Source organism: Marmota marmota, unplaced genomic scaffold, assembly GCF_001458135.2.
Source record: "Marmota marmota marmota unplaced genomic scaffold, marMar, whole genome shotgun sequence".
Taxonomy (NCBI): Eukaryota; Metazoa; Chordata; class Mammalia; order Rodentia; family Sciuridae; genus Marmota; species Marmota marmota.
In genome coordinates this window covers 57,072,703-57,091,803 of record NW_026000037.1, presented here as the reverse complement: position 1 = coordinate 57,091,803, position 19,101 = coordinate 57,072,703, and the positions used below count along the sequence as shown (strand labels likewise).

Genomic DNA, 19,101 nt, shown 5'->3' with positions numbered 1-19,101 from the left:
TATATATATATATTCCTGAAATTCTTTAGTTATATAACACATTAATTCTGAGTATCAGCAACCACTAGGCTAATTCTGCAATTGTTTCTTCAATGTCTACTTCACCAAACTTAAACGTTCATTTCCCTTAACTTTTGCCAAAGATGTTCATTTTCCATCCCTCCCATTCCCGTAGCAGCTCTCCCTAATCTGTTCATAGTGTTTAATTACTTTTACAATTTAATAGCTCCATGTTTCTATTACACTGAAAACATGAAAAATTAATGGCCAATAATCTGGTGAGTTCACACTGGCATTATTTTCCTCCCCATGTGAAACAAGGTTGGCATGCTGACATCTTAAGAGGATGAGCTCCCAGGAGGCAAATGTAACAAAGATGGAATGTTTTTATGTAACCCCTAATAAAAAGCAGTACTACTATCACTTATGAAACAGGCAGCTGCTCTGCAGGAACTCCTAGCCATGCTACACAAATCAGGTCAGTCAATACCTTTCCCAAGAAAGTCAGATGCTGAACAATCAGGTGGGCGCTTTCCGTCTTCCCTGAGCCACTTTCTCCACTGATGACAATGCACTGACATGGGAAATGGAGTATAGAGAGAAGAATTCAGGGCCATGAAACAACTTGTACATTCAGCTGTGGTCTTCATATAACATCCTCTGTTGTATACTTCGATTTTTCACCAAGCAATAAATCTATCCTACAAATCTTTCCATTTCAGTACATGGAGAGCTTCTTCAACCTTGGGCACAGCTACTTGTCATTTCAATGTACAGACATACGTTAATCTGTTTCTTGATATACTTGAGGTTTTTTTTTTCCTTCTGTCATTACAAACAATGTTTCAATGACTAATGCTATACACAGATCATTATATTTATATGCAGGTTCATCTATAGAATAAATGCTGAGAAGTGGGGTTATTCATTATAAATTTGATTGATACTGCCAAATTGCTTTCTTAAGGACTGTACCAATGTATCAAAATGCCTGCCCTCCTACAGCCTCACTAACACAGTAGATTGGATCTTTGCCATCCTGATAGGTTAAAAAATGGAATCTCAGTGCAATTTTAATCTGCATTTCTTTTATTAGAGTAATGTTGGGCATCTCTCCATATGCTTAAGGTCATTTGTATTTTTCTTATACAACCTATCCATATCCTTTGCCTATTTTTTATTGCATTGTTGACCTTTTTATAATTCATTTCTAGGAACTCTTCATGCATAAAGGAAATGAGTGGCTGTGGCATAATAAAAAGTTTGGGTTTCGTCCCTGGTTTCTGGCATAAACCCTTGGAATCTCTTGAGTGGCCGGAATGATAGGAGCATTTTTGTTATTCACAAGGAGCTCCTTTGAATCACACTTCAGTTTACTAATGAAGTGGTTAAAGGTGAGGGACCTAGTCTGCTTCTAGAGGGGACTGGTCACCAGAAAGACCAAGCAGGTGATTAGAGGGTGGGAACCATCAGCCCCACCTCCCAAACTCCGGGAAGGGGAAGGAGGTTGGAGATGGAGTTATGAAGACTCTTGAACAACGATTTCAATGAGCTTCTAAGATGATGAACACATGGAGTATAGGAAGGGCTGTCCAGAACAGATGCGCCTCCCCCGTAGCTTGCCCTCTGCATCTCTCCCATGTGTCTGGTACTAGGTCGTACCCTTTATAATATAGCAGTAAACTTAAGTATTTTCCTGAATCTTGTGAATTGTTCTAGTGAATTAGCAAACATGAGGAGGGGTCCTGGTGACCCCTGAATTTGCATTTGGTTTGGTAGAACTGTAAGATGCCTGGCTACTCTATTTGTGGCTGGCTTCTGAATCAGGGCAGTTTTGTTGGATTGAGCCCTTAACTTGTAGAGTCTAAATCCAGATAGAAAATGTCAGAAATGAATTGAATTGTAGGATGCCCAGTTGATATCAGAGAACTGGAAAACTGATTAGTTTGGAAAACACACATTTAGTGTCAGGAAAAAAGAAAAAAAGACAGCATAGTGGGCGTAACTTTTCTTAACTTGAAAACTACATTATCTCATTCCATTTACTTCCTCTCCATCAAGTCTATGGGCATTTCACAAATCTCTGAGAGCAGTAAGAACCTGGAGAAACCAAGTTTCTAACCTACAGTGAATCCATGCATTCCATTTTATAACCTGTATTGCTGTAATTTTATTTATTTCTCAACAACCCCAAGTTCAGATTTTGCAGGTCTTCGGAAATATACACATGGTGATTTTTCTCATAAAATCTGTACTCCAAATTAGATCACATCTCACACAGAATAAAGAAACAAAAGAAAATACACCTGTTGAGAGTAAAGGAGTGGTCAAATGTAGGATGTATCACTACGATGAATGGGAAGTCTGGAGGGTCAAAGGGTGAGTAAAATCTGTGGTGAACTGGCATTGAGTTTAAAGCTCATTCAGTCTTAGCCCAGCCCGTCACAATTTCTCAGCAGCTAAACAGTGTGATGCAAGATCACTGGCAACCCAAGTGCAAAATGTCATGTGAAAAGGTCCAAGTCATGAAAATTCTGAGACCTGAATAGGAAGGAATTTCATTTATGCCCTTCTACATACTGTTTTTATTATTATCATTGTCATGTAATCATGTTCTCAGTATACCGTTTTTCACCACATGATCATCATTACCACATAACTATTGCACCTATTTTTTCAGTCTAAAAACTGCTTTATGGGTGGTACATGCCTGTAATCCCAGTGGTTTGGGAAGCTGAGGCAGGAGGATCTTGAGTTCAAAGCCAACCTCAGCAATGGTGAGGAGCTAAGCAACTCAGTGAGACCCTGTCTCTAAATAAAATACAAAATAGGGCTGGGGATGTGGCTCAGGGTTGAATGCCCCTGAACTCAATCCCTGGTACAAAAAAAAAAAAAAAAAACTGCTTTAGAACCTTTCATTCCATAATCATCATGAGGCACAATTCTATTTCTCATGTTGTTTAAAAGGTAAAGAGAGCAATGTGTTCACCAGTGGTGTATGGGTGCACGTTTGTCTTCTCACGCACTGCGAGTCTGAAGCCTGGGATTCTCAGGGCAGTGCATGCACATTGTCAGTATATTTCTGAAAGGTGACTTTCAACTTGTGTGGTTGGTTTAGAACACTGCAGTACTCACAGTAAACACATCTTATATGAACAATATCAAAGACGAGGTATCAGATTAACCAGTGATAGCGGTACAGAATCTTTAGACACAGATAATTAAATTTTCTAAGTTTATATTCTGCAATGCTGTAGTAAATTTTCTCAAGTGTAATATTTCAACTGTAATGCACAAATCAATTACAATTAATGTTAACTTTTGTTTCCAGACACAAAAAATGTTCATTAAACTGTCATGAAAAAATGACCCATTTGGACTATTCCATTTTAATGTATATTTGCAAGTATTCTGTGCATCCTAATCTTAAATGAAAGACAGTTTAATAATAAATTATATTTAGAGTAATACTGGCATAATTAAAAAAAAAAACGAATCACATTATGGTTGTATCCTACCTTTTTGAAACACACACACACACACACACACACACACAAAACCCTTGGCATAAATCTTCAATGATTATGTGGTGAAATACAGTATTTGTATTAGAAACTTTATTACTTATTATGAGAGGTGAGTGCTCTTAATGTGAATGTTTCACATTTCTCCAAGCGGGCTTTGCTTTCTCCTGCTATTGTGGCCTTATCAGTGTTGCAGCTGCCCTGAGCTGCGATTTCATTTCCCATTTCCTGCAGCCTCAGCAGCAGAAGGGAAAGGTTCCAGGAAGACTCAGGAGCTGAAGGGTACCTGGTAGGAAAGAAAGGTGGGTCCCTACCTGGTCTTTGCTGAAAGTAACCAAGCACTGGTAAGCAGCATCTGCTGATGCAAATATGTGGGGGGGATTCGAGATGCGCTTCACCCCATGATAGAGCCTGGAAAACTGAAGAAAACAGTAACTAATTTAAAGGAAACTTCTAAGGGTCCACTGGACCATCTAATGCTTTCACCATCTGTTGCCCAGGAAACCAAGGTTGTACTACTTATGTAGGAACTTGCTGTCTCAGGAAGGCTCTGCAGTCTGCAGGTCCTAGTTCAAATTCCAGCTCTTGGGAGCCTGTGCCAGGGCATTAACTTCTTTGTGCTAAGTCTCCTCATCTGCCAGACAGGCTTACTAATAGCACCTATGTCACAGAGTTGTGGGAAATGATCACAACCCAGTGCCTGGCATGTCATAATCACTTGATAATTGTTAGCTATTGTTGTAGCTTGCTTTAAAAAGTTACCCTCCATACCTTTCTAGTATGTTGCATTATTATTTGCAGTTTGGAGTATATATACCTCTAGGGTGGCTTGATTTTATTACCACATCATCTTTCTTTCCATTTGCTTGTGTGATTTTATTTATTATTAATTTGATTGATTGACCAAATTGATAGAAGCCTTGGAGATTGAACCCAGGGCCTCATGCATGCTAGGCAGGCACTCTACCACTAAGCAACAACCCCAGTTTTAGTAATTTTGAATTTCTTCAAGGAGACTTATGCTCTGTTATGGCTTAGATGTGAGCTGTCCCCCAAAAACTCATGTCTGAAGCAATGCAAGAAGGTTTACCCAATCAATAAATTAATCCCCTGATGGATTAACTGAGTGGTAACTGAAAGCCAGTAGGATGTGGCTACAGGAAGTAGGTCCCGGGGGTGTGCCTTTGGGGTATATATTTGTATCTGGCAAGTGGAGTCTCTTTCTCTCTCTGCTCTCTGATCATCATGTGAGATGCTTCCCTCCACCACACTCTTCTGACATCATATTCGGTCTCACCTTGAGTCCTAAGGAATGGAGCCGGCTGTCTATGGAACAAGACCTCTAAAAACATGAGCCCTCAAATAAACATCTCCTCCTTTACAATTGCTCTGGTGGGTCTTCTAGTCACAACAGCAAAAAAAAAAAAAAAAAAAAAAAACTGTCTAACACATGCTCTTAAAGTATTCCTTACCTGTGGAGAGTAGATGCTTAGATTCTGGAAGGGGTTTAAGGCAATTAGAATATCTCCAACATATGTGTAAATCAGTGAGTCTGCATAACGCTTCTGCAAGTGATGAATAATTGTTTCCTGAGAAGTGGAAAAGAGGTATTGAGAGCAGTAGACATTATATTCAACCAAGCTAGAGATTCTAAAAATAACAACGAATTTAGTCCTATAAGAATATTATTCTCTAAAAGATTGAAGTAGTTCATTGAAATTATACGGTGGATCCTACTGATCTCAAGTCACTAAAATAGCACAGATATTTGTCTTGAAAGAAGAAAAATAGAAATATACTGAAAAAAATAGGAATTGTTAAAGGATATTGAAATAGTCAACAAAAATTTTGTTATTGGGGAAAAAAAAACTTGTCTTACCCAATCAAAATGTTCTATTTAGAATTTGGTTAGGCTATTCCTATGGTAAAGTACAGACAAAATAGTAATTTCATTTCTCAAAGCATTGCACTTAAAATCTAGGTGGTAGGAATATGGAATTGAACACTTTGACATTATGCATTAGTGATTCAGTCGTTGAAATTAAAGCTCCCAAGAGTTAGACTCAGCAGAAGCAGGTCCAGCACAATTAATGGCTCTATTAAATGTGCATATTTTAAATGAGGATTATCACAGTATTCAGCTTTAGAATGTGAGCTATATTAACTTCACTATTTCCCTAAATGAAGCGCCTCTTAATGAAGAACAAACAACTATCTTGAGGGTTAATTGCCATTTTTTATTAGGCAGAAAATAATTTCAGGGATAGAATCCATCATCTAGCCCTATCATATAATGGGCTTTATAGGAAAAATCTAAATTCTTTCTCTTCATCATTATAGGGGCTCTAAATGAAAACAAACAGGATCATAGTCACAGCAACCGAATGCTCCCTGAGTTTCACCCCCTGGCTATACAATTAAATTGTCAAATGACCTTAGAAGAACATGGTCTACGACAGAAAGGTCAAACCATTCACATGCAACAAACGCCTCCAATGAGAACTGTCTACTAAATATTCAGTACCTCATCCAGGACCTCGAGATTGACCAAATCATCCTCGAGGCAGTATTTTTCAGCATCCTGCACATGATAGGGTCCCCTGGTATGCATCCTCTCATGCCTAGAAATGTATCAAGAGAGTATTGGCATTCAGGCAGTAAATAACATAGCAGAAGGTTTTAATGAGGATGGCTCGTTCCCAGTGTTGTCACATGACATGTTAAGAGACTTCAGAGATGGAGAAGAGAAAGAGTAAACCGAGTGCAGATGCCCAGGCTCTCCCTGTGGAGCTACCAGTGGGAGGTGAGCACATAAGCTGGGTCTCTCTCCTGCCAAGTGGGGAGCATTACCAAATGGGCCCGCCCATCACATATATTTACTTTCCTTAAAATCTAACCACAGCACTTCCAGGAATACATGCCTTTCCTGGTTGGTGTGGTAAGATCACTATCAAGCCATGTGCAATATTTCATATAAAAAGAGCCAAGTCATGAAAATCCTGAGATTTTAGGATTTTAGGAAGGAATTTCACGAATGGCATTCTGCCTTCTGTTTTCATTTCAAGCACCGAGTTTCACTGGGGTACAATCGTAAGTCTTCCCTTCCTTCCAGGTCCCTTCATCTGTTCTGCCAGCACCATCCCCAACTTAGTTAGATATTTTTAAAGCAAACTTCTGAGAATACAGTAAAAACCAAAGAATTGATCAGTTTACATTTTATCTTATTTGCTTATTTGAAACCCCTTTATGACCTTTGTCCCATTACAGTGAGGTGGCCACTGTTTGGTAGACATCTTCCCAGCCTATTTCTAAATATTGGTAAAATTTATATATACCCATGAGTGATATATAGGTTCTGTTGTTCCATTATAAAAATGATATCATATTGTGGATTTCATTCTGCAGGCTTGTTTTCACTTAACACGATGATTTTTAAAACTATCTACCTAATCAGTCACTTTAATCATATAAATATATACCAATTCATTTACCTAGTCCTATATTAGTCGATATTTAGGCTGATTCCAGGTTGTTTGTTTGTTTGTTTTGTTTTGTTTTGTTTCCTACTAGAAACAAAATATGTTTTGTTTTGTTCCTTAAATATGTCCTTTTATGTATATGTTGGGATTTTCTCTTGGGGCCATTGTTCACCATGCATTTAAAAAACTTGGTTGGTAATAAATAACAATTGCCTTTGGCATATCAAAATATAGTTTTTCAGGGTCTAAAATTAATTCAGTGTTAAATTGGGCCTTCCCATAATTCCCTTCATAAACTTATCACTACTCCATGTGGTGTTGGAAGAAGCACTGGCCTAGAGGTTAAGAGCTCTGGGTCCTAGTCTCAGGCTTGAGAGTAATGGAGTGTGGGATATTCAGCAAATCCCTTAATGATTAGCATCTCAATTTTCTTCATTGATAAATAGAATCGTTCATGACTTGTTTTTCTTTTCTCTCTCTCTCTCTCTCTCTCTCTGGAGTCTGTAAAAACAGTTACAGTCAGTCATGGATATAAAAGATGCACAAAGGCTGAAAAAATGCACCAAGTCCTATTACATCCTTGTCAAAAATATGGAATAAATTTGCATAACTCCACACATTACTCAGAACACCATTAATTAAGCAAAATTACATGTAAAATAACCTCCATGTCCCACCAGTAGAGAAGGATCATGGCCGGGTTCTTCCCAGCCAACTTTCATGCCCATCATCATCACAGCATAAGAAGATGAACATGATCTTATCTAGCCAGGTCCCAGAAGCTGGCTTTGTTTCACTGTAAGTGCCACATGGAAGTCATGGAATGGGAACATACACCTCACCCTTGGCTACATGCATTTCACAAAAGTAAGTGGAAAAAATAAAAAGGAAGAAGCAAACTCATCAGCTCTGCATATTGAGTCTTGGGCTTATAACACAATAAAAATGGGCAAATAGAACATTGACTTTTTTTTCTTTTCTAGCCTCTTAAATTAAATCTTAATTTCCAATCCCCATCACTGATACATTTAAAGGAGGCATATTTGAATCATGCTATTAGTCACTTCTACTATTAGAACCGGTTTTACTGCTAATTCATATAAGGTACAAATTAGAATGACAATTTTGTTTAATAAAACCAAAGTTATAACCTAAGCATTTTCAAATTATCAACAGAACAATTTATTGGTCTATGTCCTTGCATATTGGTGACATAAAGAGAAACGAAATTGGTTTTAAATACAGATTTTCACTATTATTCAGAGCTGCTTCCTGATGCTAGCTAGCCATTTTGCTAAATAGGACAACAAGAGAGTGCACATTTCCTGTCCAAAATCTTCTCCACATAAATTTAAGTGCTTTTTTTGCATAAAGTTCATCATAAAGCAAAATAATGCAACATTTATTAATGGAGCAATTAAATTAAATTCAGCTAGCTAATCTCCTTCATAAATTCTTATAATTATATGAAATAAGCTAAGTTAGAGTTTATTTTACATATAATTTGATCAAAAAAATAGGAATTTAAAAATTGCCCACAGATCTGGTTCTAGTCAAGATGGAGTAAGCACTCTTAATCTATCACTCCACTAAGAGCAAATAAATACCCTGGATGGAATATAAAGAAGCAGCCATCTCAGGATGCTCAAAGGTAAACAGTAACAGGCAGATTGAGAAAGGAAATCAGAATTCAAAATATCACTGAACCAGTGGAAAACACCCCTGGGTTTTGGAAAACACTCCCATCACTGCTGACCTGTACTTAAAGGCAGCCTGAACTGCATGCAGGGATGTCAGGCTTCATGTTGGAAGATATTTTTATAGCCAACTAAGGTGGAAACACTAACAAAATCTCACTTGAAATCTTACAGATAAAAATACTCTAGAAGAAAGTTGATTTTCAGTGTGAACATACACAATCCAATATCACCATGATGAAAATTGTTATCCTTGAGGCCCGTAGCAGATTATTTGTGTGCCACAGCAATCTTTATGTCTGTCTGCCAAATATAACTACAAGAATCATGCAGATGCTTTTTTGTAAATCTAAACTCAATGTTCACCAAAATCTTCCTCAATGATATTTTATAAATAAAAGATAGCATTTAAAATATTTTACCCACAGATTTAGTAGTGTGTGATCTCTTTCCCTGCTTATGGGAAGTTAAATCCTTCAGACTTATTTGTTACCCAAGTTGAAGCTGGCAATCTAGACACTGATATAGGATGCAAGATATTTCCAGGCTGACAGACAACTACTTTTCCAACCAGGAAAAAAAAAAAAAAAATCCACCTATCTCTATATGAACACATACATATAAAATATAAAGATATATATAGCTATATAGATATATCCCTGTCTGCCTTCCCCAACAAATAATGTACCCACTAAAATTGTTGCCAGCTTTAATTTTCTTCCTTCTTCTATGATTTGGAGGGTCTACAGAAAAGAAAAAACATTATTGATTCCAATTTTTATCTCTTTTGGAAAACCTTATCTTGGACTTTACATATGTTTATAAAGCTGTTATATTGCTTATATTTCTCTATTTTTAGTTGAAAGATTTTTAAAATTTTCCTGCATTAAATGATGTATTGTCACATTTAACTACAAACTTAAATTTTCCTTAAAATTCACATGCGCCACCTAGTGCTTTACTTGAGAATAGCATCTATTGCTGACTTGATGAAATTCCTTTAAATTGCAAAAATTATAGAGCACCAACAAAAAAAATACTTGGATTAAATATTTCAAAGTTTGGAGAAATGTAGATGGATATACAAATGTATAAATAAATATCAAAAGACATTCTGTTAAATCAAGAGTATATAGTAAGGCATTATAGTTTTAATGGCTCCGAAGTTATTTTCAATTTCCAGGAAAGTCTATTGACTTTGGCTAGATTTCCTACTTGTGATTTATGAGGTCCTATTGACTGTCAATCCCAGATTCTATAATAAATGGAGTTTGAGGGCCGAAGCTTAGAGATAAGCTCTGGCTTAGACTGTCCCCTGGAGTTGGGGTTTGGTGTAATAGTGGTGGGTCAGGGTATAAAGTGGGGTTGACTTAGGTTTCAGGACTCGTAAAGGGGGAACTGGTGTCTGAGTCCATGGCCTAAGTGAGTATGAAACATCAAATCCAAAGAAGTGAGTGGAGAGCAAGAACAGAATGGGTAAGACAGAGCCAGAGATGGAGTTCCCTTAAGATAACAGCAGGCATAGGAGATGGGGGTCTTTCCTGGAATGCCTTTGACCCAGCCCATGTGTGGGAAAGGAGCTTTAGATGGCAGCATAGTCGTTCAGATGCTGGAGGAGCTACTCCATGCAATGAATTCCTGAAGTGCGGCAGCTTTCCCTATTGTTCTATCTCTACACCTGCGCTATGGTTAAACCAATACTATGTGAATGTCTCCAACAACCCATCAGAGGGCCCGGCAGTGTTTTTTCCAGCTGCTGGTCCTATGAATGATTTTGCTCCCAGCTGACTCCTTACCCCTTAGCTTCTCCCTGTCTACCACCTATGTGGAGATGCCCTTATAGGCAGGAACAAACAGGGCTGCAAGAGTTCCACACAGGGCAGACAGGACATGGTATTCTCCTTCCCCAACAATGATGGAGGAGAAAGCAACAGAGGAAGTGCTCTAAATCATTACTCAACAAGGGAAGGGAAACAAATTCTTCTAACCTCAGCCACATGCTAGTGAGAAGTTATTCTTTGCACTGTGGTCTTTTAGACAGTCACCCTGTGGCAGGATCATGAAGGTCACCTCTGCCTAAGCTCCAAATCCAGTTCAGAGCCCTCCCCTCCATCCAAAGATGGAACTGGAAGGACTAGAGAATGACTGTTACGGTTTGGATCTGAAATGTCCCCAAGTCTCATGTGTTCAGAGGTGGTCCTATGGGGAAGTGAAGGAATCATGAAGGCTCTGACCTCATCAGTGGATTAATTCATCGATGGCTGAATGGATTAGGAGCAGGGACCTAGCTAGAGGAAGAAGGTCACTGGGGTTGTGCTCTGGAAGGGTTTGTCTTCTCTCTGGACCTTTGCTCTCCCCTGCCCCCCAACTCCCGACTTCCTGGCTGCCATGAGTTGAGCATTTCCTCTAACACACACTTCCGCCATGATGTTCTGCCTCACCCGAGAGCAGTGGAGCTGGCTGAACATGAACTAAAACTTCTGAAACCCTAAGTCAAAATCAGCCTTCCCTCCTTCAAACCACTCAGTGAAATATTTTGGTCACAGTGAGGAAAGCTGACTAATGCAATGACTAATACTCCCACCACATTACAGATACAGAAAAAGTAACCTCTATGGAGGCTGGAGCAAAAAGGGGGATAAAGAAGAGAGGAAATGAGGAAGAAGGTTCGAGCTCAATGGGGGTGGCCCTCAAGACTCTAAGACAAAGGCTCATGGCCATGGACAGAGCCCAGGGACCATTCCCTTAACCCTGTAATCCTGGCATACAGAACGAGAACACCGAAACTGAACATAGAGGACAGTTGCTACCCCGGTAAGTGATGTTGAATACTTCTTCCAAATTATTTGTGGACCTAGGAAGAGAATGACAATGACAGACCATCTACATGTGACTATTCTACTGACAGTCAACTATGGACAGAAATACCACCCTGATACCTTTAACTACATGAGCTATATCTTAACCCCAAACTTAAGATCATATCTCTCAAACATTATAATACAGAGATATAAAAATAGAAATCACTATAGTAACACCATTTTTCAACTAAGCACATTTGTAGCCAGAATTATGATAAATCAGCATTTTATCATCAATTATATTAAACAGGATTTGATAATATACCCACCTTCTCTAGGAAGCAAGAGTCAGTGACAACAGAAGAAAATTAAATATCAATTCATTCTCTCAGTTAAAGACAGCGAGAGCAGATCCTAATCATATCAGGATACAGACTTATTTCTTCTCTGTTGGGGCAACAGGAGGATCTTTAACTTCCTATGTGTTGAACTTCAGCACATCGTGAAGCGATCATCTGGGAGTCATTCATGTACATGGGAACCCAGGAACCCTCAGCATACAGAATATAGCATGTTTGTGTGTGTGTGTATGGGTGTGCCTGTGCATGTGCACACATGTGCAGGTAGACGCAAGTGAGTGAGCAAGACTGATTGGGGAAAGCTCAGCAAGTAAGCTGTCAGAAATCTGTTTTTAAAGGTCACTGCTGCAGGTTGAAAAGAAATAACTGAAGTCATTGTTTTAATCAGCCTCAGGCAAATTACAAGGGCAGAACCAAAAATCCATTAAACAGAGCAGGGGAAAAAAAAAAAAAAAAACAGCACCAATTCTTCTACCAAGTAATTCTTACAGTAGACCCTTGGCATTTGAGGGTTTAATATTTGCAGTCCCAGCAAGCCCCAAGTCACCTGCAGGGGCATGACATGCTTGTCATTTTACTGAGACTCACAGCTGAGTTCATGGTCATGACAACCAATCAGGCCTTCCCTGCCTCCATTCATATTCCACAGAGTGGTTTCTCTTCTCTCAAGAACTCTTATGAAGTGATAAAATGCATGTTTCCAAGTCGGCTTCTCTAAACTTTAATGGTTAGATGACATAGCAGGTAATATTAATGAATTCAGGGTTTTGCAAAACTAGTTTGGGGAAGAAGTCCTTTTGAAGGTCAAGGAAATAGGACCTGACATCAAGGAAATGACCAAATTGTTTAAAAGCATCCCTAACAGATTAAGTAACAATGTAACCTCCAAGTATTGTTCACAGAATTTTAAAGCTTTTTAACCTCCTTTAAGAGAGTAAGCCTTGGATCCATAACTGCTTTATTGTACCTAAACCAAATAAATGAAATTTACCAGAAAAATTTAAATTCCAGTGGGGTTATGCATATACCATCATCAGCATCAGGGAATGGCCAAATATCACTTTTCCATAGGTGCCTCTATAGAGCTACATAGATATAGTCACACACACACACACACACACACACCCCTATAATACACATGTAGTGAAACAGGAATGAATCTCAGCCAGGTTTTCCAAAAAGCTGCAATACTCAGAAAAGCTTAGACCCAGAAGAGGTGAGCTGGGGCCTTAGGACAAGCCCTCCTTCCTTCAGGCATGGTGCACCTTCTACTGTACCATGCTCAAGCTCCCCAGGATTCCAAACCTTGTCTGGAGTATTCTTGAGTGCCATTTCATGGCATTTCATGGGCCACACTGTCCAGCACCATCTCCCATCTGGCTCCTGTCTAGCACCATCTCCCATCTGCTCACTGAGGGAGCATACATTTCCTGCTCTGGCTGCCTACCACTGTCCTCCCTATCCAGTCTCTCCCTTTTAAAATGCTCCCATCAACCTCTGAGGTCATCCTCTTTGGCACCTGGCCCAAGTTTCCCTTCTCTACCCCTCCCCTACTTCAACCCTTGGTTTTCCCATCTCTCACCAATAGCTTTGTTCATTCTTCTCACATTCTGATCTCAAGGTTCCTCAACTCGTCAACACCTGAAAAACTTTTATTTCTTCTGTACTGAAGCTTTCTGTAAACTCAGCTTTGCCAAGTTCCCAATTATCTCTCAGAAGTTTCCAAGATCTCGGTTCTACTCTCCCATTTCTCACCATCATCCTCTGATTTGGCTCTTCGTCTCCATGGTAACCATCAGTACCAGGACAGGGCTCAGCCTCAAAATCAATAAGCCTGTCTTTGCCTTCTTCACAGTTCTTCTAGAGACCACAAGGATTGTTTGCTAACCTTGCTTTGTTATGGGCCAGACTATATGAGCAGTTACCAAACAGACTCCATTTTACCCTGAGACTCTATATCATGTAAGAAATGCTTCTCCAATGGGAAAGCCACACCTCTGTACCCATTAATAGTTACCAAGCATAGCATACTTGGCAACACAAAATACTTGGCAACACAAAATTGCTGTGGTAAAACTACCTGACCACTTGTAACAATTCCCTCCTTGCTGAAGTAGCAAGAATAGAGTCACTATGGCTATATGAGCAAGCATGTATGGCCATACAAGCAAGCAGGTATGGTCGCAGGGACTCCATCTCAACTGTTCTAGTCTCCACCTTAATATTTCTGTTACTGCTCCCGTGAAGAGACAGCTATGGGATCCATTTCTGAGAAAACAAAATGAAAGCTGTTTTCCGCTAAATTCAAAAATATATATATTGTCTTCTGTACTTTGTACCCCACAAAATGTACTCATCCCAGGATATGGTGGTCTTGGTGACCTATATGACTTTGAAGTAGATTCTCACCCCCGCTGACTACCTGCTGGATGGTTGTTTAGCACCTGCTCGGACCCAAGATGTAGTTGACTGAGTTGTTCTGCTAACAGATTTTTTAGCTTCTGTATCTGCTTGCTTGAGCTATGTCAACCCGGATGTGAGTTTTGCAGATTTGCCTTTAAATATCCTAAAATGCTCAGGCTCAGGGCTGTTCCTTATAGAGATAGTTATGCATCCTGCAGGGAGTAGGCTCCGGCCGGCTGGCTAAATAAAGACTCTTCAATTTGGACAAAACTGGGACTTGGTGTGTTTTCTGAGTGACCTGCCCCACAACAGCTTGACTGCCTTTCTTTTGTCCACCCATCAGGTCCATTGAAGCCAAGCTCCACCCTGGAGAAGACCACACAATCCCCTTTGTGGGTGACCACCCATGAGCTATGCTAAGCATTCTCTCTCAGCCTTGAGCCAAGGGGGTGTTGGTCTGGCATTGCATGCTGTGGGCTGCATGATGCTGGTGGCCTCCACCTCTGCTTGACAAAGAAATCTGCTTTTTCATGGCTCTGGACCTACGCATTACCCATTGGGGCTAGACCAGCCATTCCCTTCCTAATTTGGTGAAGAACATTCTATTAAGAATTCTTTGTTAATTTCCCTATAAATAAAGGGATTCCCAGTGTATGCTTTATCTTTGCTCTCTCGCCTTCTAGCATGATAGTAGGATGGGGAAGACTGCACAGGGGAAGGAAAAAGATCTTATGTAGAAGGAGACACTGAGACAGAAGAGAGGAGATAACAGAGGAAGCAAGAGGAGTGGATCAAGGGTCCAAGAGGAAGGTTGGTTGGCCTTAGAGAGAAAAAAACCTGTAAGTTGGGAAAGATGCATAAAAGTTAGATTAAAAAATACTCAGAAAATTTGAGGAGGTAAAGGAGATACTATGAGGAAGCTCAAGGTCACAGAGCCGTCTCACCACACCACCCACCACCCCCGTTTTGTGAAAAAATTACTTCCATGTCTGTGTGATCTTTTTGTTGCCAGCCCACACCTTGCAGAGGGATCCCGATTCCACCGCCCCTGCGGGATGTAGGCAGTACCCCTTTCTCTACTCCTGTTCCTTGTTGCTAAAAGTCACCCCAGATGACAGATGGGAATGGTGGTGCTGGCGATGGTACATTTTCTGAGAGTTTCTAGTGTCCGATACTGTCCTGCATGCATCACCTTAAACACTGATTAACTTCACTATACTGGAATGCTATTCAATCGCCTTCCACACAGGTTCTTGTTTTCTTTTCTTTCAGTACTGGGGATTGAACCTAGGGGCACTTTACCAGAGTTTACATCTAGAGATAAGTAGAGACTTATTTTTTATTTTTTTTTAATTCTGAAACAGGGTCTCACTAAGTTGTCCAGGCTGGCCTCAAACTTGCAATTCTCCTGCTGAGCTCCCTGAGCTGTTAGGATTACAAGCATGCACCACACCTGTGTTTCTATACCTTTGAGCAATCGTTATCTCTATCATTAATGAACTCTTTATTATATTCCTCATAGTGTCTATTTCAAAGGTTTAACACCTTTCTGGAATCCAAAGCCCACTCCCAATTCTGAGATCACCTTGCTTCATGTTTTGGAAAGATAAAGACCTTACAACTTGAGCTTCCTCATAGTATCTCCTTTACCTCCTCAGAATTTTTATCAAACCCTTATGCATTGCTCCCAACTTACAGGTTTTTCTCTCTAAGGCCAACCAACCCTCCTCTTGGACCTTTGATCCACTCCCTCTTGCTTCCTCTATCCTCTCTTCTGTCTCAGTGTCTCCGACTACATAAGATCCGTTTCCTTCCCCTGTGCAGTCTTCCCCATCCTTTAAACCTGCCTTCTTCCCTGCAGTTATAGGCTTCTCTCTCCCCTGGAGAAAATGCTAAAAGTGGTCAGGACCTTCTTTGCCTTTGGGGGAGCAGCCTTCCATGGGGCTTTAACTTTCACTCCACTGGATCCCTTCTCAAAATCTAAGTCACTCTGGCAGAGGGGCCGTGGGAAGGGCTGTTTGAACCTTTGAGGAATCCTGTGGTGGGCAGAGAGCTGGAAGCTATGTGTAATGTCTGTAAGTACTAGGCATTGCCTTTGATGGGATAGGGAGAGGGAGCAGTCTTTTTGACTTGTCTCTTAGTGTTGGGCCATTTGTATTTGATTGCAGTGTGAACAAGGACAGGAAAGCAGCTCCATTTGGATAGGCTCTGATGTACTTTCCTCAGTCCCTACTCTCCCTCAACCAATCATCATGAAGCCCTGATAATACTGTTACCCTAACACCTTTTGCCCTTATACCCACCATGACAGCTCACCCAGTACCTGGTCCCCGCTGCACGCTGCTGTCAGAACGCCCTTCTGAAACACAACCTTGCTTGAACTCTTCAGGGGCTCCCCTGCCTCAGGAACAGGTCCAAGGTCCTGAGGCCCATCATGACCTGACCCTGCATACCTGCTCCCCCTTCTACCTGCTCCACACTGAGATCCAGTGATGTCAACCAATTGTTCACCGAATTCCCCAAGCCCAACCTCTTTCCAGCCCTCTCTCCTTTGCTCTTTGCCCTTTGCTCATCCTTTCCCCTCAACCCAGAAAAACCTCCTCCCCCAATTTTCTTCCATTCATTCTCCATGACAATGCAAGCACCATCTTCCCCTGGTTCCAGGAGCCTTCCCCAAGCATCCCTATCCCAGGTTGGGTAGGTGTGTTTTCCCAGGTGCTCTAGGGGTACCCCAGGCATTCTTTATCCAGGTATTTTTCATGTAAGCTGCTCTTATCTGATTCCTATCCATATCACACACCAGACTATTAGCTTTTTATCAGGAACTGCATCAAATTTCCCTTTGTAGTACCCATGTTTAGCATAGGGCCTACACACATAAATGTCTCTATAAAGAATAAATGAATAAATTAGATTTTGAATAAGAGATAGAAATTGATATCTTTAACATTTGATACACCTGAGTTCTATTTATTGTCATGATTTTATATGGTAAAAAGATGAATTTTTCATGGATTAAGGGCAAGAGGTAATTAGTGTTAAAAAGAATTAAATAGACCACGTACACTACTCCTTCTACTAACATTTGTTGACATTTAACTCTATTCCGAGCAATATTCCAAGTATTTTACATGAAGATTCAACCCTTAAAATAATCCCCATTTTATAGAAGAAACTTCAGAAAAATAAAAATTAACTTATCCAGTAAGTGGGTGAGCAGGGATTCAAGCCTGGCAGACTTAGTGGTTTTGATTCCTACATCTTCCTACTGCACGGCCCTCTTTTTGCAGAAAGAAAAAAAAATTAATGGGTATTTGCTTCACTCAGCAATTATTCTTTGTTTTCTCCTTAATTATTCTATGTTACCTTAATTATTCTTTGCTTTTCCCAACTTTACTGGAAACTCATAACTTTAAATATATCCATTTATCAACATTAAATGATGGCTGACAGTTTTTCCTGGTGAACAACAACAACAAAAAAATATCTACATAGCCAACTCTTTGCCAGTTGCTAAAAGGAAGTCACCATGTGGGAAAGGTGGCCGGGTAAGTGTCAATTACACACATCGTGCTTCCTTTGGAATTAATTAATTTTTCTACCTTCTAAGGAAAGGGCTGTTTAAAGTATTGATGCCTATTTGTGAGGTTGTAATTTTTTTTAAGTGACTGTTCAAAGAAACCCAAACTACTGACTGAAACTCAAGATTATAAAGACCCCATGAGAAGCCTCTGCCACCTATGAGGCTTTGGACATCAAAGGGAGTTAACAAAGATAAAGAGAAATTAGAGGAAGCAAACAAGAGAGATACAATTCTCTATGGTGAAAGGAGAAGATTTTTTAAAAAGCGAACATAGATCTATCTGGTCAGGTCAAGTCACACAAACACGCAACGCTGGGTAACTTTCCAAAGGAGTCTTAGAAACTATTCTGCAGCAGATTTCAGAACAGGAAGCCAAGGAGGAGACTCTGGATTTGACTTACCGTATTTAAGTGTTAGCTTTGTTTGGGGCTTGGTTTGTGTTTTATTGTATTTCATTTTCCTTTGGGGTGGTTGTGCTGTGTCTGTGAAGGTGGGTGGTAGGGGGCCATTCCTGGTGTATAGGAACAAAAGCGAGGGAAGAAAGGGGATTTCAGTTCCCTGGGGCTTAAACACAAGTTCCCAGTGCTTCAAAAAGGCACCAAGCACAAGAATTGTTCTGTGTTTCTCTATCCAGAGGCAAGCCACAGAAACAGAAATGGCAGAGAAAAGAGGAAAGAGTAGGAAAAATTTATCCAAAATGGAATCTGGTGTTAGCTGGAGAAAATCAGCAAAATATAGTTACCTTGAAACTCTGCCTCTGGCTAGCTGTTGCCAGTGTTTGACTTTTTGATTTGTAAACAGTTTTCTGCAGAATATATGAATATTTCTAGAACTTGTGCCTGATGCTATTTCATTTTCTTCACCTCCAGTACTTCGGATGTCTTTTAATAATAATGGATTGAAGCTTATCTGTATCCTGGCTGGTTTTATAAAATCAAATAATTGCTGAGCAGAGGAAGTAGGTTTATTTGCATTTTTTTCCCCTTAAAGAGAAATTCTGCCACCCTCTGGACAGAAACTAAAGATCTATTTCTGAGTGACTCACCAAGAACACTGTTTTATGCACTTGCCCTAGAAAATAACATTTTTTTAAAAAAATCTACCCTTTAAAAAAGGGAGGGAAAGAGGGGTGAGAACCACAGTTACTTTGATAACATAAACATTAGCTAAAAAATCACTTTAAAATGCTAAATTCACTCCAAGAGATCTTTAACAAAAGGGGGAAAAGTTTCAGAACACATTAAAGAAAAGATGT

At 39.9% G+C, this 19,101-nt stretch overlaps 1 protein-coding gene across 1 annotated transcript in view; it reads right to left on the bottom strand.

The window, feature by feature from the left end:
* Positions 1-19,101, bottom strand: part of Myo3b (myosin IIIB) — a 425,075-nt gene that overhangs the window by 251,996 nt on the left and 153,978 nt on the right. The window contains exons 10-13 of the mRNA XM_015478942.2: positions 6,049-6,145; positions 4,997-5,113; positions 3,839-3,943; positions 491-574 (exon numbers count right to left, since the gene is read on the bottom strand). Coding sequence (XP_015334428.2) covers positions 491-574; positions 3,839-3,943; positions 4,997-5,113; positions 6,049-6,145 — 403 coding nt within the window. The remainder of the gene's footprint in view (positions 1-490; positions 575-3,838; positions 3,944-4,996; positions 5,114-6,048; positions 6,146-19,101) is intronic.